The sequence below is a fragment of the Mauremys reevesii genome, linkage group 16 (assembly GCF_016161935.1).
Source record: "Mauremys reevesii isolate NIE-2019 linkage group 16, ASM1616193v1, whole genome shotgun sequence".
NCBI lineage: Eukaryota > Metazoa > Chordata > Testudines > Geoemydidae > Mauremys > Mauremys reevesii.
This window is the reverse complement of record NC_052638.1, coordinates 4,998,638-5,022,634: the sequence shown is the minus strand read 5'-3', so window position 1 is coordinate 5,022,634 and position 23,997 is coordinate 4,998,638. Positions and strand designations below refer to the sequence as shown.

Genomic DNA, 23,997 nt, shown 5'->3' with positions numbered 1-23,997 from the left:
GCCAGCTTCCCGGCCCTCTCGGGGCGCTGGGCGTGCGGCCATTGGTCTGGCGGACGCGCCTCGGGAATGCGCACACGGCCCGTTGCAGCTCGGCTGGTGCTGGGTGAGCAGGGCCCTGGGCCCGGTGCTGGGAATTGGGAGGGAAGCTGGGCCGGGAAATCACGCTGAGGGGGCTTTCGGGGGGCACCGGGAAAGGCATTAACTCCACTTGGGGAGACGGGCGGCCCCGGGGGTCTCGCCCGCCGCGCAGGGGCCTTAGGGCAGCTCCCTGGGCCGGACCCAGCGCCTCCCGCCACGGCCTGAAACCCCGGGCCCCGCCCCTCGCTCTCAGCGGGCCCCGCCCCGTGCCAAGCTAAGATGGCGGCCCTCTGTCCCCTCCCCCACACGAGGCCGTTTCACGGCCGTTGCATCAGCCACCTCCCCGCCCCTTCCACGTGACGTCACAAACTCACCGCCCCCGGGCCCGTGGGTGACTGTCAGCGGCAGAGACCAATCGCTGGCCGGCGCCCAGCTGGTGTGGGGCGGGGCGGAGGTTGCAGCGGGGTAGGTTGCGCGGCGAGGCGTGGTGCTGCTGGCGGAGGTGCAGGGCCGAGGTAAAGACCGGCAGGCCCGCGCGGGGTGGGGCTGGGCTACATCGTGCCGGCAGGGAGCAGGACCCCCCCCACCTTTCCTGAGCCACTTCCCAGCATCCCCTGGGGTTGGTGCTCCAGGGCCGCTGCCGCAGGGGATGCTGGGAGTCTGGCTCAGGGTGGCGGGGTCTGGGGGCTGCGTGTGCCCTGGCAGCGTGGGCTGGGGCGTCGCGCCAGGTGGGCGCAGGGGGGGGAGCCCCACGTCAGGTCGGAAGGGCAGGGCCGGGCCGGGGAGGTGGGACCCCCTGGCAGGCAGGGAGCATGTCTGAGTGTTGCTCATGGCATGGCCCTGGTAGTACCCTGGCCATGCAGTCTGGAGCAGATCTGAGTGCAGTTTTTTGTCTAATATTTTAAACCAGATCTCCCAAATGTCAGGCCCTATGGGCCTGCATTTTAAATGTACTTTAAGAACGTAAAGGCCATATGGGGTCTGACCAATGGTTTTCTCATAATAGCCAATGCCAGGTGCTTTGGGGTTGTTCCCCTATTTGTTGCATCATATTAGTCCTGCTTAAAATGGCATAGCTGTGAGGGGTATTGGTTAGAACAGGGGACTGGGAGTTAGGACTCCTGGGTTCAGTTGGTTTGTGAGGGTAGTGAGTTCAATCCCTGAGGGGGCCATTTAGGGATCTGGGGCAAAACTCTATCTGGGGATTGGTCTTGCTTTGAGCGGGGGTTTGGACTAGATGACCTCCTGAGGTCCCTTCCAACCATGAATATTCCATGATTCTGTATGAAATTCTTTGCTCTGCATGTGACCTTTGGCCAAGTTGGTAAATGGGCGGTTCTTGCCAAAATTCTCGCTCTGGGAGAAGTGAAAAAGCCTGACAGCTAAAATGCCAGTAGGAGGTTTTTAGTGCACTTCAAAAATGATTTTGTGGGTTTTTTTTTTTTAACTTAACTTTTCCCCCTCGCTTCCAACCCCAGCTTCTTCTTTCTTGGTCACAGAGAGTCAGAGCAGCTGCTGCTCTAATGACTTGAGTGATGGACAGGCAGATTCTCTGCTTGGTCTCCTGTTTGTGAAAATGGGACACCTTTTTCTCTCTCAATTCCTCTGGAGGGTTCCAGAATGGACTCCGAGACTCGACTCCTCTAAGATATATTGAATGGGAGCTAGGTGCCTAAATGCCTTTGTGAATCTGGGCCTGGCTGGGAATGGTGAAGGGGTGTTGCACTGACAATCATGCTGCTGGTTCCCTTGCTACTCCTGTGGCTCTGGAGAAGCAGACAGAAAGAAGCCATTCAGACCTCTTTCCTAATTGGGGGGAGGAATAGCTCAGTGGTTTGAGCATTAGCCTGCTAAACCCAGGGTTGTGAGTTCAATCTTTGAGAGATCTGGGGCAAAAATCTGTCTGGGGATTGGTCCTGCTTTGGGCAGGGGGTTGGACTAGATACCTCCAGAGGTCCCTTCCAACCCTGAGATTCTATGATATTTTGCCTGCTGTCTCCTGGCAGCTGGAGTAGACCTTGCTTATCAGTTCTCCCATACACACTTTCAGGGACTGCAGCATGTGAAGCAGGAAGCAGCAAGTGCTCTCTGGGGAGAAGGACTGGTAGTCAATTTGCTGTAGGATAGTGATGATTGGTGCAGGATCCTTAAGTCCCAATTTCCTTTCATCCTGGTGTTTAGGGTTTCTTTAAACTATAACAATCTGTTCCCTTTTTTTCCTGCTAAGTGAATTAGTGAATTGCCAGCCCTAACTCGGGGTTTGTACAGCATGCAATGATCACTTAAAACCCATTCTCTGTCTATTGTATTTGCAAGGCAATGTGATCCTTGTTGGATGGTATTCATGAGCCACAGCATAGAGTCACCAGTACTGCAGGCCTCTGTGTCTGTGACTCAGGGCCCCTCCCCAGAGGAGCCAGGCTCAATCTGACTTAATGGTTTGGTATCCACCACACAAGTTTGGAGGGGATATTTTGCCTTGAATCTGTGATCCTTTAGTCCAGTACCATTTATGGCACAGTGAGACTCTCACATCACTCCTGGAAACAAGTGAGACTAGAAATGAACATTCGAAAATCCTAACTTTCATGAGACCCAGACACAAGAATTCGGTGAATTACATCCCATTTGCCCATTCCCCAGGGTCCTTGTTCATTACTGTCCCATTAAATTGAGCAGAATGTGTCCTTCACCCATCCGCGTTCTCTTTTTTCTTTTGCCAGCTTTGTGTGGTGGTCTCAGGATGGAAACGACACTGTCAGCTAGGCAGATCCGGCAAAAGTTCATTGATTTCTTCAAGGAGCACCAGCACACCTATGTCCACTCATCTGCGACTATCCCCTTGGACGATCCTACGCTGCTCTTTGCCAATGCTGGGATGAATCAGGTAGGGCTCTCCCCCAGGACTGTGTGACTTTGGTACTTGTCCTGTGCTTTCTGCAGGAGCAAAGAACTAAGGGGTGCTTAGCTGTGAATATTGTGGGTAGTACTTATCACACTGAAATTCATTCTGGTGAGATATAATGGGCCTGAATTGCTCCAACAGTTCCCCTGGCTGTGGGCTCCCAGTGCTGTGATGTGATAATGTTAGATAAGATGTCCCTGGCCGCCGGAGGGCCCGGCACAGGGCATCCCAGGCTGGGAATGGAGTCTAGCCATGGCACCTGGAGGATGTACTAAATCAGCACATCCCTGGGCAGCTTTTCTCCACAATGATTCTGCTAAGCCGTGGTTGGTGTTTAAAGCCTCCCTCCCTCCCCAGGCGGACTCCTCAGTGGAGGTGCAGACTGCTCCCTGCTCCTCAGGGGAGTCTTGCTCCTCAGAGACATTTCCGTTCTGTGCACCAGGCAGCATTTTCCTCATTCCCATTCTGTCATTGCGTCACTAGGGCCTGATCCAAGTACCCAGGCAGTCAGGACAAGACTACAGCACAGTTTGGATTAGCACCTTAGCACCAAGCAAACAAATCCTGTTTTTAAAAACGTTGGTAGCCTTTTATTTGAATTGGGGGGAGGGGGGAGCATAATTGCCCTCCTCCTGGGCACAGACAGGTGGATGCGGCACCCCGGGAGTCCACCAGGACTGCTCCTGGTTTGGTAGGAGTGATGGAAAGGGGCCCTAGTCTGGTGGAGTTGCAACCTCAGCATTTCTAAATACACGCATCGGGGATGTTCTTATTGGCCCACGTGTACTGACCCACAGAGTGCTCGCTGCCTAGGTGAGTTCTTAGGTTTAAATCATCTCGTTGCTATTTCCCCCCAGTTCAAACCCATCTTCCTCAATACCCTTGATCCCTCCCACCCCATGGCTAAACTGACCAGAGCCGCCAATACCCAGAAGTGCATCCGAGCTGGGGGCAAACACAACGACCTGGATGATGTGGGGAAAGACGTCTACCACCACACCTTCTTTGAGATGCTGGGGTCCTGGTCATTTGGAGATTACTTCAAGGTAAGCTTCAAGGTCAAGGGGGATCTGGAATCTAAGTGGAGCTTTCATGAAGTTTATGGCCAGAAGGGACCATCAGATCATCTAGTCTGACCTTCAGGCCACTAAACTTCACCCAAATACCTCTACACTGAGCCCAGTGACCTCAGTTAAACCAGTCTTTGGGAGGCTAACACAAGGACTGTTGTGTGCTGCAGGCAGAGAATGGGAGTGACTGAGATGCCACGAATGCCCAAGTTCCCTGTGATGGCAGGGAATTGATTAGGTTGGTTATGCCTGTTAGAGGGCTTTCCCTTCACCATCTCCCCTGGTCTTGTCACGCAGACAGAAAGCAGAAGTCTGAAGTGCAGGCAGTGCGGCGGTGTGTGTTGGGGTTAGTTCCAAGCAAGCATATCCAGAGCTCTACACACTGGTAGTCTGTTTCCCAGTGTTCTGTTCCCAGCTCTGTCACCGCAGAGCGATTACCCCGCCTCCCTCTTCCCAGCTCTGTCACCGCAGAGCCTTGCCTGTGTCCCCATTCCCCCCTTCTTAGCAGGCCCAAGTATACCTGAAATGCAGGCCCACAGGCTCACCCCTTACAACTCAGGGTCATCATCTGTTCTGGGTCAGGGGTCTTCATCCCACCTCTTTTGTACCCCATGGGAGGGGTAAGGAGTGAGGTTGTGCTCCAGTCAGGGATGGGCATTTCTTTGGTCTTTTAGTGTTTTATACCTTCCTCCCAATCCCCTCTTGCCCGTCCTGACTGGTTGCTTGACTTTGCCTTGAGATAGCGGTCGAGGCAGTCTTAAAATGTGCTCATATATGACACTCCCACCATGCCCTGTAACACTTGAACTGCTCTTATCTGTTCCCATTGTACTGACAAACCCATCTGACTAGGCAGAAGAAACATACACAGTCTTTGGCCACACATATTAATATAAGATATAAGAGTATCAAAGGTCAAACCCAAAATTCTATCCCAGACTGACAAATAAGCCTATATACTAACAATGCTCAGGTGATCTACGCCCCATGCTGCAGAGGAACGTGAAAAGCCCCAACGGTTCCAGCCAATCTGACCTGAGGGAAGATTCCTTCCCGACCCCAAATCTGGTGATCAATTAGACCCTGAGCATGGTGGTAAGATGCATAAGTCAGTCGCCTAAGAGAGAAAATTCTGTATATCACCTCACAGCAGTGGGGCCACTGATAGAAAGTAAAAATGCAAAAACGAAGAAGACTATGTAAGACTGTAAAGCACTTGGGATTCTTATGGGTGGAAAAAGCCCATAGCTGCCTCACTGCCTCCCAGGGGTCTTGAGAGGATTAATTAGCTAACGTTTGTAAAGCACTTTGAATGTGAAAAGCTCTCTGTAGAATTGTGTTCTTGTCTGTCTAATCTCTGTACTTTTATGACCTCTTACACTGCACTATCTGAACACCTTGGTAGCGCTAAGCAGTGTGACCAACATTCATTCTTATAACAATAGGGAATCAATAAAATACAAATAAACCAGTACGCCTCTACTCCGATATAACGCGACCCGATATAACACGAATTCGGCTATAACGTGGTAAAGCAGTGCTCCAGGGGTGGGGCGGAGCTGCGCGTTCCAGTGGATCAAAGCAAGTTCGATATAACGCGGTTTCACCTATAACACAGTAAGATTTTTTTTGACTCCTGAGGACAGCGTTCTATCGGGGCAGAGGTGTACTTTTAAATATGATTAAAGTCTCCTGGTCCAGTGGGCTCCAAAAGGCAAAGCAAATCCTTGTATCAGGCTTTTAGCGTCTAGGCAGGCTATCGTCCAGAACAATCGTTTTCCAGTGCATTTCTGCAGCCCTGCCTTTGTAAGTGGCTCAGACTGCAGGCTTTAGAGCTTTGGAGGCAGGGTTCCAGTGGATGTTCTGGGTGCAAGCCGGAGTTAGTGAGAAGGACTTGCTGAGGAGATAGGAGCATAAAATGGGGAAGTGTGATGTCCTTGCAAGGGGCTTAGTTCAAGAGTTAATACTGTGCCAAGGAACTTCATGAAGCGGATCAAAGTGCAGCAAGGTGATTAAAATAACAGTGGAACCAAAAATCAGTGAGGAAAGAGAGAATCACAGTGGAACCTGCTAAGTGTTAATTTTTTATTCTTTGGCTGATTGTGTGAAGCCATCCAAGGAACCCTCAGCTTATTGATGTATGGGGATTTCCTGTGCCCTGCAGATATTGGCCTGCCTATTTCAGCTGTCGTTGGCTAAAGCTCTCCAGTTCTTGACCTTATGTGCTCTCTAAAAGTCTGAGACTTCAGCTCATTTCAGGTCCTGGGGGGCAGGTGTTTGGCAGAGCTGGCAGCTCAAAGGGGTACCTGCAGGGGGCCTAGAGAGAGGGGCAATCCATTGTGTAGGTTCCAGGCCTCAATTCTTTGCACGCAATGGAGTCGGTGAGAGGATGTTTCATGTGTTCCGTATTCCCTGTTCTTCCTATTCAGTTTACTTTAGACTTGTGATGTGCAAAGCCTGTTCTGAGGCATTACAGTTTGTGCCTTCAACCCCTGCCTGCTCTGGGATGGGCTGTGTTGTATGGGTAAGAAGATCTGTTTGCTTTTCCTCACTCACCTTGTCTTTCCTGGTGCAGGAACTGGCTTGTAAACTGGCTCTGGACCTTCTCACCAACGAGTTCGGCATCCCCATTGAAAGACTCTATGTCACTTACTTTGGTGGCAACGAGGCAGCCGGATTAGAGCCAGACCTTGAGTGCAAACAGATCTGGCAGGATTTGGGGTAAGGGCATTTAAAAATATGACTGTTCTTATGAAAACAGTGCTGGTGATAGGTGTAGGCCTGGCAGCCTTGGCGCCTGGAGTCCTTTGTTTGCCCATGCCATGCTTGAGGCAGAATAAGCTTCATGTTGTTTTACCAGTGAGCCAAACCACACCCTAAAGGGACAGCCTGATGGGGTGAGAAATAATTCACTCCCCACAGCCCAGTCAGTCTTTGACCTCCCTGCTGAGATGACTCACGTGACACTGATGCTCCGTGGTCTGCACTGGCTGCCTGTTGGTTTCCAGATGGAGTTCAAGGTGTCGGCTTTGATCTCTAAAGCCCTAAACAGCCTGGGATGGGTCTGCCTGACAGAGCACTCCTGCGCTATCCTGCTGCAGCAGCGCTCAGCAAAAAACCGTGCAATTGCTTTGGCTTGCCAGAATGGGAGCTGCTGACGTGGCGTTCTCCACAAGGAGCCTGTGACTTGGGGATTGCTTTCCTCTTGGGTTGAAATAGTCTGGATCTGCTGATTTCCAGGGCATGCTGCAAAATCTGTCTTTTTCAAATGGGTGTTTGGAACGGGAGAAGGGCTGGGGAAATCTGAGGGGAAGGGAAGTTTCCATTTAGTGATTATTTAATTTACTGCCATTTACAAGAGCTGGGATCTGCTGCTGCTTTGTTCTGTAGTCACAGATTTTCAGTGGCACCTGAGCCTGGGAGATTAGAGATTGAAACAAGTAAAACATTGACCCTTCCTAACCGTGCAACCCTTGCCAGCTAGGAAGTGGGATCTCTGGGATTGTAGATGCACCTGTGAAGGCTGAATCCCTTCAGCACAGAATTACTGGACAGACTCAGGACGTGCAAATTCTCTTCCATCAGCAAGAGCGGGCCATTGCTGTGACGGAATTAACCTTCTACCAGGGTGGATAAAAATAAATGATTTAAAAAAAATAGGATTTTTTTGATAAAATGCTTTTTGAGGAAAAAACCTATCTAAAGATAGTTTTAATTAAGATACATTATAGCTCAAAGAGATCTCATCATGGAACAGGGATTGTAAATTCTAATTTTATAGTATGAGACAATATATTCATGTCATGTTTAAGAAAAGTTTTGTAAATGAGTTCCAATAGTTCATGGATTAGGGACCCAATTTTATGGAGTTCCAGGGGCTGCTGTATAGATTATTTAAATTAATCTTTCTATCTACCCAATGGGACTCAGTGCTCAGTCTAGAAGATACCATCAGAGATGCTTAGTTTTGCAGTTCTCAAATTGTGGATTTGTGTCTCCAGAGATAAGATAATTGTTAGCAGCAAAAATGTTTTTAAATAAATAAATAATATATGGAGGTGAGAAATAGCAGACCTCAACCCTGTTGTCCCTCTGCAAATTTGTGTACACAGAGTCAATCCCTTACCTCTGTCTAAAAGTGAAAAGTTTCAAAAAGTTCAATGAATAGAAGATTGTTGGGGGCGGAATAGATAAATGTAAGAAGGGAGGGACAGGCAGTAGAAACAAAAGTGAAACTCTTTAAGCAGCATATTCCAGAAGTCTTGAGGCCTTTCTGAGTGTAGCCTTCGTTGATTTGAGATCTACCATACCATCCTCTCACTAGAAGGGAAAACCTGTAATGGCCGCAGGCCATAAGAGACGCAGTCTGGGAATATTTTAATGAAGTTCCTCTACCTGTGAAGAATATGTATTAAGGTTATAACAACCAACAAGAATGTACTTTTATGTAGAAATCCATGATTATCGAGTCTTCCTGATTAGTGATTTAAATCATCCCTGCCTTATACCACTGAAATGGAATCAGAAACCTCATGGAAACACATTTATGACCATGCTCAAGATACATTGCTGGCTGAAATCCCATATACTTTGCAGTGGGAACAGCGGAAGTAGGTGGTATTTACTTCACACTGCATTTTATTTTAAGGAAACGCAGCATGTCTTATTTGGCAATGGACACACATCAGTGGGTCTTCACCGTGGCAGCATGTCACAGATCATGTTCTCTGGGTGGCAGAGCCATAAAGCCAAGTGCTTTGAGGTGACACTCGTTATTAAAAGGGAGTGATTGAGGTGCATCCCGTTGTATTGTTGTTTAAATAAAGCCTGGGCATTCTGCACAAACGAAAACCCCTAATGAAGCCTAACTAAGGCCAGTGGTCCAGCTGCAGCCTTCAGGGCCTTGTCCCTGAGGACAGAAGTTTTGTAAAAAATGGATCACTTTCCGTTCTAAAAGCACATGGTGGCATCTTAAAAATAGTCTACGTGCAACAGGCCTCTCACCAGGAGAGATGAGCTTCTTGTGAATGTGTCAGTTTGGGTGGGGGGCACTTATTTGGTCCTGCCAGGATGGGAAGTCAACTGGTAGGTGTTAAAAAGCAGGATCTCAGCTGGGTCTCTCTCAAAAGCCTGTGGGCTCTTCCAACCCATTCAATGAGTTTTAAGGAGTAAAAGGTGGTTTCTTTGTTTGCCCCTGAATTGGGGGAGGTCGTGCTCTCACCTCTCTAATTTAACGGGCCCTTTCCTGGTACAGGCTGGCTGAGAGCAAGATCCTGCCTGGCAGCATGAAGGATAACTTCTGGGAAATGGGAGACACGGGCCCCTGTGGCCCCTGCAGTGAGATTCATTATGACCGGATTGGGGACAGGGATGCCTCGCACCTCGTCAATCAAGATGACCCCAATGTCTTGGAGATCTGGAACCTGGTGTTCATACAGTTTAACAGGTGAGCCAAGGGCCTGCCCCCTCCACACATTTCTTGTTTGATGGAGAATGAGCACTTCACTCGAGTACAAAGACAGCTCTGGAAAGTCGCAGCACGGCAGGCTGTAGGCTTGGGAGCCTCCGCCCTCCAGTGTGAACCCTTCTCGCCAACCCCACAGCTGGCTTCTGAGCTGCCCCCAGTGGGTGTTGGGGGAATATGGTTAAATTGTGAAATCTGGGATTTAGGAGGAGGAGAGGTTGTAGTTCATCTGCTGTTACCTCCCACTGTTTTTCCCTGTGTAACACCTATGCCCCGTGACTAGCCTCTAGAACCGCTGATAGGGCTCCCGCCACTGCTGTTCCTCGTCAGGCACAGGGGGGCCCCATTTAAATTTCTTTCTTCACCCTTCACACCCCAGCAGCTAAGCTGCGCCCCCAGCGCCCCATGTCACTCAGTATAGCATATTTTGTGTGTTAACCATCCTCCCCAAGCAGCCATTGGGAGCAAATAACCAAGCCCAGCTACTGCGTGGAAAGGACTGTTATGGAGCAGTGAGAGCAGAATGTGGCAGCACAGCTGCTCGGAGGATCTGCAAGCTGCCTGTAATTCAGTCAGAGCCCTTCAGGCTGAACACTGGGCTCCACTCCCCACCGGGCTCACTTCTGTGCCATCTCCCATCACAGCCTTGATCAGTGGGGTGGAGGCTCGTTCTAGCTCTGGAAGGAGGGCCATTCCGCCACTGGCCTGTGCCTTTGGAATGCTCCCTCCTACCCCCATGTACATGAGTTAGTCTGTGGCAGCCTTCTGAGGTGAGGGAAGATTTTGTTTATGCTGGTTCTAGTTTGCTCTTGAGTGTCTTGTTAATTACCATCTTATTAAGGCTCCCAGTGGCCCCTTGTGTATGCCTGCCTTATAAGACCAATGGAATTGCTTACAGTCATGTGGGGATGAGGGAAGAGATGGCAACCCCCCTGCAGCAACCCGTTCAACGACTGTTTGTCTTTCTCCCTGGGGTTGAGCAGAGAGGCTGACGGGACCCTGAAACCTCTTCCCAAGAAGAACATTGATACTGGGTTGGGTCTGGAAAGGCTGGTGTCTGTGCTGCAAAACAAGATGTCCAACTATGACACTGATCTCTTCATCCCCTACTTTGAAGCCATCCAGAAGGTACAGATCCGTGATTGGGCCATTGAACCTGATCAGAATTTATCTGCTTCCCCTGATGCATAGCCTCATGGCACCGTACAGTCAGGGAAGCTGTCCCAGAGGATGGGACCATGGTGACTTCCTAGCAGCTGTGAGAACGACCTGTCGTGAACCTAAAAGCCTTTGGCTTGCAGATTTTTATCTTGGCGAGGTAGAAGACCAGACTATTCCGTAGCTGCTGCTTTAGGAGTGAATCTGGGGAGAGGATGTGAGATGTGCTGACCATGATCTGTTTGGTCATCTTTGAAAGTAGGAGACACTGCCCTCCCCTCTATAGCTGCCTTCCTTTTGCAAGCTTTCTAACTGCACTAATTAATTTTCAGAGCCCTAGAAAGCCTGACTCAAAGGGACTTCCATTTTAAACCAGCGGACCTGCTCAGTAGGCTTGAGATGGCACAGCTCTGTGTTCAGGGCCAAGCTCCGTTTGTCATGCTCTGGGCCAGCAGAGGCTGGGAACTTTGCAGAAGCAGCATGTCCCCCCTTTGGGAGTCTTGGTGCCCCACCTCTCCTCTTGATTACTCCCCTCCCACCCTGTCCAAGCACTGGGGGAAGTCTCATTGTGCTCTGGAGGGTGCCGTGTCCAGCTCTCCTCAACTGGAAAGACGGGTGGACCCAGTGTGGGGATCTAGGTGATGAAACTAGGTCCAGAGCCAAATTTCAGCAGCTAGTCACCTGCCTTAAACCCCCCCCTGCTCCAAGGCCTGCCGGACTTTGTAGCTTGACTTTTATAATCCATCTCTGTTAGGTAAGTGGCATATGCTGGCCTGCTGGGCGGTGTCTGAAAGGTGTGCAGCAGAAGAGGGTGGATTTATGCTCCTTTTTGGTTCTTTATGATAGATACATAAAGCCTGAAAAGATTTTTTTTCCAAAAAAGTTGTTGTTCTGCTTGCTTTTCTCATTCGGAATATCCCATGTGATCATCTGGATTTTGCTAGAAGACTCTGAATTGTGGATTGTGAGCAATCTTAGCCCTTGGGGGCGGCGGTGAGGGGTGTTGAGTCTTTAACAAAGACATCCTGTCTCCTGAACGTTTCTCAGACGTCGGCGTTGACTAGATGTTAACACATGGGTTTCACAGTCTGACTACAAATCCCTTCCCCAGTAGGCTTTCACTTGCTGGGGGTTTCTGATATTCTCATCCTACCAGTCTCCCAGTCATCCGCAGAGTCTCTTCTGCAAATGAGTTGACAGGATCAATATTTCGAATATTAAAAAAAACAGGCAGAAAAGCTGCATTTTGGGGGTTTGTTTCTGAAAAGCCTTCCCAGGTCATCTCCATCAATCATAAAGGAACAAAGAGAGGGCCACACACACGTTTCTCTTTGCAGGTCGCCTTTAAGGCGGCTTTCCCTGAACGGTCTGGCTTTGTCAGTGAAGGAGGAAGCCAGGCTCCGAAAGCCCCGCAATAGAGCGTTTTAAATAGAATGGGGACTGCAGTGAAACTGCTTGGGGGAAAGACTTGTTGGCTGTATTGGTTATGCCTGGCTGGAGTGTGTGACCCAACATAGCAAAACCAGCCGTGTCCCTGCCCCAGCTGTCACTCCAGATCCAGCTGGAGTCTCCATCTCGGTCACTGCCTTTGCTGACCTGGGCTCTGAATGCTGGAACCAAGCAGTTTCCCTTTGCATGTGCCCAGCGTGCCCTTCTGATCAGGGAGAGCTTGGCTCCTTCCAGAGCCACTCGACCTCTATTCCGGGTAGGGAGAAGCAGTGAGGTAACCTCCTCCCATCCAGAGGAGTGTGCTGCCTCCATAACATTCCCAGCCTCCGCTGGCCCTGAGCAAGGAGAGTCATCCAAGCCATGCTGCCGAGTGGAGCCATGTATCTAACCATATGTGTGTGTGTCTCTCTAATCAGACAAGACAGCAAGGTTCTCCATACCCACTGTCTCCTCTCTGCCTAGGGCACTGGGGCCAGGCCGTACACAGGGAAGGTTGGTGCTGAGGATGTAGATGGTATAGACATGGCATACCGAGTCCTGGCAGACCACGCCCGAACTATCACCGTGGCCCTTGCTGATGGAGGGAGACCTGACAACACTGGCAGAGGGTAAGAGTGCATGTGGCACAACTGTGCATTACTGAACCGGGGAGGAAGCAGGAGTGGTGTTACTGCAGGTGTATGTGTGTCCAGAAGCTGCAGTTCAGTCCTGGCGATGGTGAAATTCCACCATTTAGAGGCAGGCGAAACTTACAGCCATTGACATCTTGATCTTGGAAACAGAGGTGGTGTGATGTCCCCCTCTGCTTTGGGTGCAGTGAGGGTCCTCTCACTCCTTTTGGGTAGCTGGAGATCCCTCATTTGAACCACCTCCACATGCAAGGCACTGTTTTCCTTGTAACTGAGAAGGCTGGAAGGGATCGATAGCAGGGCTTGGAGCCAGGCTTATTGTGGTTTGGGTAAGTGCTGTGCAGACTTTCCACCCAGCGCTGCCAGTGCATCTCGGTCCTGAGCTTCAGCTCTGCCCCTGCTATGCCAGCTCTGGGCTTCCCACACACATGCTTCAGCCAATGTCCTATAATGCTGACGTGCAGCTGCTCCACTGGGAGGCAGTTCCCAAGCTGTAAGAATGTAAATATATGAATAGGGTTATACTGCAGGCCTCTCTGTCAAGTAAAGGAGATTGAGTGAGTGCAGTGTTGAGAGATCAGAGGTAGCAAAATCGAACAATGTGGTAGTAATTGGAGACCCCCACTACCCACGTAAAATGGTCAAATGACCCAAGGGGGCGAAGTTGGAACAGCTAGTTCTAGCGCACAAGAGGAGAGACCGTTCTTAACACAGCTGCAAGTGAACGCACGGGCACCAGTTCAAGCAGGGAGAGTAGTTGAGCCAGTGTAACAGTGACCACAGTATAATTAGTGTTGATATCCAAGGGGTGGGTAGGCTACAGAAAGGGACACAGCATCATTAACCTTTAGAAAGGGAGTTTTCAGTAAAGTGTGGAGGTTAGTCAAAAAGGCCCCAAAGCTAAAAATAAAGGAGGTAAACTTCATAGATGGATCAACCCTAGAAAGGGACCTGGGTGTCAAAGCAATGAGATTTAGGATGTTAGGAATGGGGTGGAGAATACCACTGAAAGCATTAAAATGCCTTGATGTAAATGAAAGGTGTGGCCTTGTCTGTCACTGGTCACCCTATCTTATTGCAGAACTAGAGATGTGGTCAGAGAAGAGGGATGAGAATGATCAGTGGCCTGGAAAAACTCTCATGTGGCGAAGAATTGATTGAAAAACTGGGATTGTTACCTCAGCAAAGAGAGAGATAAAAGGGGACGCAGTAGAAGTATGGAAAATAGTGACAGTTCTAGAGAAGGTAGATCCAGAAGTTCTGGTGTCTGTGTCTCATAACACAAGAACAAGGGGACATTGAATAAAATTAATAGAAGGAAATATTTTTCTACACAGTGCATAATTAGACTGTGGAACTCACGAACACAGGAAGTCTGTGAGGCCAAGAATTTAGCAACATTCAAAAAGGCATTGGAGACATATACAGATATCAAGAATAGCCAGTGTGATCATAATTACTGATCACAACATTTTGGGAAGGGATGTGAAACCTTATGCTGCTGGGCGGAAGCTAGGCTCTAACTAATAGAGGTCAATGTGAGACCTAATCTGCGGGCAGATTTATCTCACATCTTATTACTATATGGTTTTTATACCTTCTTCTGATGGACCTAGGCTCTGATGCAGCCTGGCACACGTTGGTCTCTCTCACAGCTGTGCTGATGCCCCTCAGTCCTGACACTTAGCCCCTCTGCTGTTCTAGTCCTGCTCCCCACACCCTGCCAGCACACCTCATCTCCCACCCACAGGTGCTGAGGTTGTGGATTCCAAAATTAGGTGGGAGGAGCTGAGGAAGAGACCCTCAGTATTAGCTGCTGGTGGATTCCACTGGCAGGAGGGGAGAGGGGTGTAACATCGGAGTGAGGGTCCCCTCTCTCTGTGCTGTTCCTGCAGGTATGTTCTGAGAAGGATTCTCCGGCGGGCCGTGCGCTACTCCCACGAGAAGCTCAGTGCCCCCAAGGGCTTCTTCGCCTCACTGGTTGACGTCGTGGTGCAGTCACTGGTAGGTCCCTTTGCTGCACAGTAACTGCATGAGACTCCAAGGTTGTGCATGGTTGGAGACTCCATCTGCTGTCTGATGCTGATCTCAGCTCTTAATGGCTGCTACTTCTGTGTCTGCAGGGCGACGCGTTCCCCGAGCTAAAGAAGGACCCGTATATGGTGAAGGATATTATCAATGAAGAAGAGGTTCAGTTCCTGAAAACGCTCAGTAGAGGGCGCCGCATCCTGGACAGGAAGATCCAGAGCTTGGGAGACAGTAAAACGATCCCTGGTAAGGGGTTTGTTTTAACTTCTTTCATGCTGAATGAGGCTTCCAGGGAATCCTCCTGCCCCGACACACCAGCTGTGTCCTGTGGAAATCTGCTGCTGAGCAGCATTTGCCATCTGGGAGTCGTTCAGGGCTCAGCTGGGCTGCCTGTGAATTTAGCAGGGAGAAAGGTGTCAGATGGATGGTACTGGAGACTGAAACCCTCTATCACAGCGGGGGCAGCTGCAGAGTGAGCCCCCCCCCCCCCCCATATGCACCATCCTACCACGGGCTCACCTGTGACCTACAAGATGATCCCGTCTCCATGGCCTATTCAGTCCTTGGGCTCTCTGATGCGGCTGCCAACAATTGGTTCCTGTTCTGGTGGGTAGTGACACGTTACTGTGGACAGCTGTCTGCTAGGGACTGGACTGAGCTCCACCTACAGATGTCCTGCAGGCTGTGACCGCTCACAGCCCGTGCCCATTAGCTAGGCATATCTCCAAGGTCCGCTGCCGAGTCTCGTGGGCTTTGCCATTTGCCGAGGAAGAGTCCCAGACCCTTTGGGAGCTGGTTTGCTCCAGGTGGGAGGGTTCTGATGGAGGAGTAGTGGGAGACCTGACTGATCTGCTTCTGCTCTCCAGGGGACACTGCCTGGCTGTTGTACGACACCTATGGTTTCCCCGTGGATCTCACTGGACTCATTGCCGAGGAGAAGGGCCTCGCTGTGGACATGGAAGGCTTCGAGGAAGAGCGGAAGATGGCTCAGGTAAAAACCAGCCCCTCTGCGTTGCCCCCACTACAAGGAGTAGGCAGGGGGCACAGGTGGGAGGACTCCTTTGTTACTGGGTTAAAGGGACAACACTCTGCTCCTTTACAGCAGGGCGTCTCCTAGGAGATCTGACACTGAGCACCCTGGGCCATGTTGCTGGGTCCTGGGGCAGGCTGGGGCAAAGCACAAGAAGTCTGGCTGGAGGGTGCAGGGCTCATTTGCATGGTGAAACACTGGGCACCTCTGCCTCCTACCAGGGTGCCTAGCTCCCTGCCAGCTCTCATGGAGCTTTTTTCCCCACTGCCCTCTTGAAGGCTGAATTCCCGGAAGTAAACAGTGAGCAGGTTGCATGAGAATCAGCCCTGCTATCTCCCACAAACCTGTGCAGATGTCGTGTGGCTTTCCTTCCTCGTGATCTCAGCAATCAGGAGCACCACGTTTTCCACACAGACTCCAAACCTCCTCCTCTGTGTGGTTGTGGGAAACCTGCCTTCCATCTGCCCTGGCCGGTGTCCCCCCGTGTTCTATCTGTGCCACTTCACAGGTTCTTCTGAAAATATGCCCTCTTGTGTTCATGTCTTTGCTGCCTGAGGCAGACTCACTGATTATATTTCTTTAGGCTGGGCGAAGACTTCTTCAACGGGTGAATAAGGGTGGGGGTGTAGCCAGCAGCAATCTCTGTGTAGATGGTTCTCTAGATCAGGGTTCTCAAACTTCTACTTTCTGAGGCCCCCCAATGTGCTAGTAAAAACTCCAGACCCCAGCAGGAGAGGGCGAAGCCTCCTGGCTTCTGCCTTGCGAGGTACTGGGGCTCGGGGCTTCTGCCTTGCAGGGTGCTGGGGTTTGGGGACCCCCTGAAACTAGCTCGTCGGCCACCGGTTGAGAACCGCTGCTCTGCATGGATCTGGGACTCATGCCACGTAATGCTGCATTTGTGGGACTGGGAAGACACCTGGATCATCCTGCCAGAGCCTGTCTGTGCATGAAGTGGGGGAAAAGGGGAAACTTACTGCACCTCGGTTCTACAATGTCCAGTACAACAGTGCTCTATGCACCCTCATCCTGAGACTAGATCCAAGATGCCATGGTTTTAATCTACCCTATAGTAATAGAAACTCTCCTGTAAATAAGACCTAAGAGACTCTCTCCCCCTCCCCCTGTTACTGTAGGATGGTGCAGCCTTGCTTGCGGGCCCGCTGGTGTAGTCAGGCTTCAGGCCACGCTGGGTGATCTAGGCATGCTCTGAATGCAGCTGAGCTATCTGATGGCTAGAACCCTAGCGCTCTGCCTAGACCCGTGGTCCCATCATTGGAATCAGCATGGAAGCTGCACCAGGGCCAGAGAAACTGGGAGCCCCCCACCCCCAATCACTAGTGTAGATACAGCCCCTACAAATCCAGCTGTGGCCTTCATGCTACCCACTGAGCACCTTCTGGGCACGTCAGTAGCGCAGAGCTAGGCACTGTGGGGTCCTGCACACCCAGTGCAGGATTGGATTCACAGCTTGGCTGCTTTGCATTGCAGCTGACTTGCTGCAGAGCAGGCACGGTATGAGCAGAACCCCCGCTAGCCCTTCCCTTTAGCAGTAGCTAAGTAGCGGTGCAGGGAGTGCCCCACAGTGGGTGGATGGGATTGCTACTGAAGTGCTGCCATGGCTGTCATGCTGCCAGTCACCCTGCTTCAGAGCATCCTTCACCTGGCGACCTCAGGGGGACATAACATGGATCCCTGCCAGCCCATTGGATTCTTGCCTCCTCGATTTCTTGGCAGACCCGCTGTGAGTGAGAGGAAAGCTGTGAATATCGGTGTGTTTCATGCAGGTCTACAGCATAGACTAGACTTTGTCCAGGATGTTGGGTGTCCGTTCTGCCCCAGTCGTGCCTCTAGCCCTGCATGTGCTGCTAAAGCCCAGCCAGCTGATGCACAAGGATTGGATCCCTATGGCAGTGCTAAGGGATCTTCTCCCTGCCCCTAACACTTCCACCTGTTGCCATTCTCAGCTGAAGTCTCAGGGCAAGGGAGACGGTGCGGAAGACCTCATCATGCTGGACATCTATGCTATTGAAGAGCTCCGCACCCGGCGACTGGAGGTAACCGACGACTCGCCTAAATACAACTACACGTCGGATCCCAGTGGTGCCTATGGTATGTGACAAAGTGTCCTCCAAATGGTTCCCCTGCCCCATGCCTCACTTTGTGGGTCTTGCGTGGGGTCAGGTCTGGAGGATAGTCTGCGGACTCTGCCGCAACTTGCAGCAAGGGCGCCTTTGTGTTTTCCTGAATCTCACGCCTTCCGCCTGCCCGGTGATCGGCTGGCAACCTTTAGGGCTGAGGGAGGGGAGAGAACCATGATGGGCTGACAGCTGCCAACAGAGGTAGGTGGAGGATAGTGTAAATCAGAGGGGCAAATCCACTGCCTGGCAGGAGAAGATACTGACCGTTTGGAGCCAGGGAAACCTTTTAAAGGAAACCGATTTCTGTGGCTGCTCTAGGGGCTGTCCAGCTCATACGCTCCCTGCCTGACCAGTGGGACCCTCTAGTGGTTCCTTTTCACTCCAGCTTTGTAGCTGGGCATCCCTGGAGACTCGCTTTCCCTGGATTCCCTGGTATCTTGGTCCATCACTGAGCCCTTGGCCTGCTCCGATGATTCTGATTTATTTGGAGCCCTGGGCATGGATCAGGGCCCCATTGTGCTCTGTGCCGCACGGACACAGCAAAAAGGCAGCCCTTGCCCCACAGAGCTGACCAGCTCAGTGATTTCCCCATCCCAGCTAAATGTCCCCCCCCTGCAGGTTCCACTCACAATGTTCTTTCTTCACTTCTTGTCTTAAACTGTTAAGCAACCGCTCTAGCACTCCAGAGGTGGCTGCTGGGCGTGGGTGTCTGTGGCTTTGTGTAAATGGCTGGGATTGTCATCTCACTGATCTTGCCTTTCCCACTGGCGACAGAGTTTGAGAGCCCAGTGGCCACTGTGCAAGCAATCCGCAGAGAGAAGAGGTTTGTGGAGGAAGTGTCCACGGGCCAGGAGTGCGGCATAGTGCTGGACAAGAGCTGCTTCTACGCCGAGCAGGGCGGGCAGATCTATGACGAAGGCTACCTGGTCAAGGACAACGACAGCAGCGAGGATGTAAGTGGGACCAGGCACCTGTGTGCTGACGTACAAACAGAACCACTCCCTGAGCCCCATTCTTGGGGAAGAGGGGTGAAAAGACAGTGGGGCTGGGACAGGGAGGGAGAGGAAGGCTGGTGCGGTGGATAGTGTTCTGGCCTGGGCTGGGGGAGACCCAGTTTCAATTCCTTGCTCAACCACAGGGACCACACACAATCACTTAGGTTCTGAGTTCCCATCTGTACAATCATAGAAGGATGGAAGGGATCTCAAGAGGTCATCTGCACAAAGGCAGGACTATTAAACCTAGACCAGCCCTGACAGGGGTTTGTCCAACCTGTTCTTCAAACCCTCCAGCGACGGGGATTCCACACCCAACCTTGGACACCTGTTCCAGAGCTTAGCTACCCTTAGCGTTAGAAAGTGTTTCCTAATACTAGCACTGACCCCACACTTGGTAAGGCAACTCCCATCTTATCATGTGCTGTGTATTTATACCTGCCTACTGTATTTTCCACTCCATGCATCCGATGAAGTGGGCTGTAGCCCACGAAAGCTTATGCCCAAATAAATTTGCTAGTCTCTAAGGTGCCACAAGGACTCCTCGTTGTTTTTCCTAATACTGTATTGAACCTGTATCTCCCTTGCTGCAGGTTAAGCCCTGTATTTCTTGTCCTACTCCAGGGAAGATGGAGCACAGTTGATCACCATTCTCTTTGTACTAGCCTTTAACATAACATGAAGCCTGTTATCAAGTCCTCCCCTCCCCTGCCCCCAGCTTTCCTTTCTGCCTAGTTTCTTTAACCATTTCTCATAGGTCAGCTTTTCTGAACCTTTGGTCGCTTTTGTTGCTCCCCTCTGGACTCTCTCCAGTTTGTCCACGTCTTTCTTAAAGCATGGTGCCCTGGATGGGGGACACTACTCCAGCTGGGGCCTCACCAGAGCTGAGCTCAGGACAACTATTTCCCGCGTTTTACATCCCACTCTTGCTAATCCACCCCAGAATGACATTTGCCTTTTTTGCAAGTGCATCATGTAGCTGATTCAGATTCAATTTGTGATCCACTAGAGCCCCCCAGATGCTTTCCAGCAGTATGACTGTCTGGCCAGGTGTCCCCATTTTGTAGCGGTACATTTGATTTTTTTTTTTTTTTTCCTGCCGAAGTGAAGTAGATTGCACTATTGAATGTAATCCTGTCGATGACAATGGAGAGAATAGCCCTGACCTGCCTCCCGGGGTGTGTAAACGGTACAGATAAACCCAGGTGAACGGTGATCAAGTGCTCACCATGTGATGGAGGCCAAATCTGCAGGCCCCCTCTTTGGCTCTTTGTCCGTGATCCTGACCTGCTGAGCGGTAATGGCCGATTGTTCAGTGATTCGGGGCTTAACTGACCTCTGCACTGCACTCCCCAGAGCCACCTTTCCTCCTTGGTCTTAATTTAATTTTCTAGTTCACTGTTTGTCTCCCACTCCCACTGCAACTGTCAGTCCCCAGAGAGAGTTGGCCGACCCACTCACGCTACCAGAGAGGCCTGTGTTCCTGGGACTTACTCTTCTGGGGGCTTTTCAGTTGCCATCCAGGATGCTGGGTGGAATAATAACAACAATTCCCCTGCTGTCTGTGCTCTCCCCCCTCTGGTACAGAAAGCGGAGTTCACGGTGAAGAACGTGCAGATCCGGGGGGGCTACGTGCTTCACATAGGAATGGTCTACGGGAGCCTGAAAGTGGGAGACCAAGTCCGTCTGTATATTGATGAGGTGAGTTAGAGCAATGCTATGGTGGTGACACTGTCTCTCTTTCCCGTGAGAGATTGGTGTCTTATTTTCTTCCACCATTCTGAGGCCGCTGCCTGCTCCCATCAGGGCATCCCAGCAGAAGATCTGGATCTTTCTCTGCCCAGTGTGCAATGGTCTGATGCTGTGTGCCTGAAAACTCTTGCCTCTTGGAGAGCTTTGGATCGCAGTCATGGATTTGCAGATGTCATTTAGTAGAGCTCAGGTTGAGCCACAAGTCCCCCAGGAGCTGGCAGCTGGAATTTGTGTTCTGCCCTGAAGGGTTAATGCAATGAGAGTTAGACTGGGGCACTAGTGAAATCCTGGCTAGGAAGGGACTGTCCAGCTGCCCTGGTCTCTACGAGATTTCAATTACATAAGAACGGCCAGACTGGGTTAGACCAAAGATCCATCTAGCCCAGTATCCTGTCTACCGACAGTGGCCAATGCCAGGTGCCCCAGAACAGGGAATCATCAAGTGATCCATCTCCTGTCGCCCATTCCCAGCTTCTGGCAAACGAGGCTAGGGACACCATCCCTGTCCATCCTGGCTAATTGCCATTGATGGACCCATCCTCCATGAACTTATCTCCTTCTTTTTTGAACAAATTTTTCTTTCTCTCGGGTGTCTTCAATGTTGGTAGAAGATACTTGGTTGAACCCTAGCATGTAAAATCTTCTTCTCTCCTGTACATGGGCAGCCTGCCACTCCCTGTGCACTCCCCCCTCACTGGCCCCACCCACTGTGCCTCGCCCCCTCCACGGCCTCTCACCAAGCACTGCCAACCAGCAGGACAGTTGGGGAGATGGTCTCTGTGACAGGGGTCCTGGGAACTGGATTGAGACCGTTTTCCTTGATGCTGGCCCCAGAGCAGCCTCAAGACAGAAGCTGTTTTTGGTCTCTCCATCCTGCATTGGCCCAGATTTCTCTTGAAGCAGAACTGATTTGTAGCTGTAACTTCCTGCTTCTCTGTCCCATGAATAGTCAGTTCTCACTGGGCTAGGCCAATGGTGTGTAAGCAGGAGGCACATAGCAGCTCCTCCAACACAGAGCCGTTTAATAATTGCTTTCCCTCTGCTCCCTGCAGCCAAGGCGGAGACCCATCATGAGCAACCACACTGCCACCCACATCCTCAACTTTGCCCTGCGCTCGGTGCTGGGGGATGCCGACCAGAGAGGGTCCCTGGTTGCCCCAGACAGGCTGCGATTTGACTTTACCGCCAGGGGAGCCATGTCCACCCAGGAGATCAAGAAAACAGAAGAGATTGCCAACCAAATGATAAAGGAAGCCAAGGTGTGCCTGGGCAGGGGCGCCGCCTCTGGGTCTGGGGAGAGGGTGTTTGCTGAAGGATTCTGGTGGTGGGAGCCGCAGGCTCAGCTTGCCAGTGTGCTCGGTCCATTGAGTTAACCCTCCGCCTCACTCCCCTGGGGCGGTGGTGGTGATGCTACACACACTCCTTCTCTACCTCCTAAACCTGGGCCAAGTGGAGAATCAGGGCATTAATTTGCAGAAACAATGTGGTGCTGATGTTGAGTGGGGCAGGCAGAAGGACACATGCTGCCTTGACAGCCCAGTTCCTTATCGTCCCACCCTCTTGACTGTCAGCTGTGCAGTGTGAGCAAGTGTGGAATTGGCTGACCAGAGCAGATCAGGGATCCCTATTATCTCCTCACAGCCCATCACCCTGCATGGCTCTGCCCATGTTTCATGGGTAGAGGTTTCATCTCAGACATGACCCGAATATCTCCTGCTACGGGAGCTGGCTCTCTGTCTTCTAGCTGCATGCCCTTTGTGTTAGATTGGGTCTGGAGGTGGCCAGTGTTGATCTGTAATGTGGCGCAGTCCTGAGCGGGATGCAATGATACTGCAAAGCTGAGAGCATGAGGATCATGATCTCCGCAAGAGACGTTCCTCAAGTGTGTGTCAGTGTGCATCCCATCCTAGGGGTACCTGCACCTCCTGTTTCAGAGTGGATTCTTTCTCATAGCACTGCTATTGAGTGAGATCCACACTGAGTACAACGTCTCAGAGAACCACAGTCACTGGAGGGTAAGGAGCTGCTCTTTGTTGGCCTCTTTGGTATAAACTCAGATTTCCTGGTAAGATGTGGCCTTATTTTCACTGGAAAATATAGGTTTAAACTGAACTCTGTGAGCCTCATCATTATTTCCCAGAATATAAATTGGCTGTTCTTTATTCACTGCACCTGTCATGTCAGTGTACATGTCCTCTCTTTGGTGGGATGGCCAGTAGAGTACTCATGGTCACTGTTCTCCAGGTTTGGAAAAGCACACAGGTGTCACTGGATCATTGATGAGCCATTAGCCATAGCCTGATTTGGATGCTGAAATCTGTCAGGCTATGAATCTAACTCTCTAAGCAGCGGTTAGCACAGAACGGGCGTATGTCTCAGAGGAGGAGATGTGAGAGTTGAGGCTGCTCACCCAGAGACAAATGCAACTGTTGCTTGTTGAAAGTGAGATGAAAAGTTCTGATGCTTTGGTTACAGCTGTTAACCTGTATCTGCATTTCTGTCTGTGCTGGCAATGCCCATCTGATCCCCTTGCTTTGACCTCCCCAGACTGTGTATGCCAAGGATTGCCCTCTGGCAGCAGCAAAAGCTATCCAGGGCCTGCGAGCTGTGTTTGATGAGACCTACCCTGATCCTGTGCGTGTTGTCTCCATTGGCATCCCCGTGGAGGACATGCTGGCCGATCCCTCCAGCGCCGCTGGCTCCATCACTTCTGTTGAGTTCTGCGGAGGGACGTGAGTATCTGAACAGAAGGAGGATGGGGGGACAGTGGTAGGATTTTTAGCCATCTCACCTTGTCTGTTCTTTCCAAAGACACCTGCAGAACTCAAGCCATGCTGGCCCTTTTGTGATTGTCTCTGAAGAAGCGATTGCTAAAGGCATCCGGAGGATAGTTGCAATCACTGGTGCTGAGGCGCTGAAGGTAAGTGGAGAGAGAAGGGGGGATTATTGTGAGTAGCCTCCTGGAGCATGTGCGTGTGGCAATCCGATCGTGGACAAGAGATTTTCATCTGTATTAAAGATTAAGAGCCAGATCCTCCTCTGGGTTTAAATGGTCCTTGTACCACTGACTCCACTGGGGTGATACCACTGAGAACTTGACCCCAGGTGCCTGCAGCATTTACAGCTTCTAACTTTAGCTTCAGAGCTGCAGGCCTGATGGGTGAAGCAAGCGATGCCCTTGCAGATCTAGGAGAACTGTGTGGGAGGTTCCCTGGCCAGGCCTCCAGCCAGAGGGTGGAGCTGGGGAGTCTTCCATGCAACACTGTTGCACACCCTCCAGCTGTGTCAGTCAGACTGGCAG

The 23,997-nt window shown here is 51.1% G+C and overlaps 1 protein-coding gene across 5 annotated transcripts in view; it reads left to right on the top strand.

The window, feature by feature from the left end:
- The first annotated feature begins 446 nt into the window (after positions 1-446).
- AARS1 (alanyl-tRNA synthetase 1) overlaps positions 447-23,997 on the top strand; it is a 39,227-nt gene continuing 15,676 nt past the window's right edge. The window contains exons 1-16 of one of the 5 annotated variants that reach the window (XM_039503150.1): positions 447-543; positions 2,802-2,965; positions 3,841-4,029; positions 6,629-6,774; positions 9,308-9,499; positions 10,501-10,645; positions 12,587-12,732; positions 14,649-14,757; positions 14,877-15,027; positions 15,648-15,772; positions 17,776-17,920; positions 18,724-18,902; positions 20,532-20,645; positions 21,749-21,955; positions 23,244-23,428; positions 23,508-23,616. In XM_039503150.1, coding sequence (XP_039359084.1) covers positions 2,822-2,965; positions 3,841-4,029; positions 6,629-6,774; positions 9,308-9,499; positions 10,501-10,645; positions 12,587-12,732; positions 14,649-14,757; positions 14,877-15,027; positions 15,648-15,772; positions 17,776-17,920; positions 18,724-18,902; positions 20,532-20,645; positions 21,749-21,955; positions 23,244-23,428; positions 23,508-23,616 — 2,286 coding nt within the window. In that variant the 5' untranslated portion in view covers positions 447-543; positions 2,802-2,821. Of the gene's footprint in view, positions 594-672; positions 807-1,628; positions 1,747-2,801; positions 2,966-3,840; positions 4,030-6,628; positions 6,775-9,307; positions 9,500-10,500; positions 10,646-12,586; positions 12,733-14,648; positions 14,758-14,876; positions 15,028-15,647; positions 15,773-17,775; positions 17,921-18,723; positions 18,903-20,531; positions 20,646-21,748; positions 21,956-23,243; positions 23,429-23,507; positions 23,617-23,997 lie in introns of those variants that run through there. The other 4 variants (XM_039503149.1, XM_039503152.1, XM_039503147.1 and 1 more) reach the window with 4 other exon arrangements.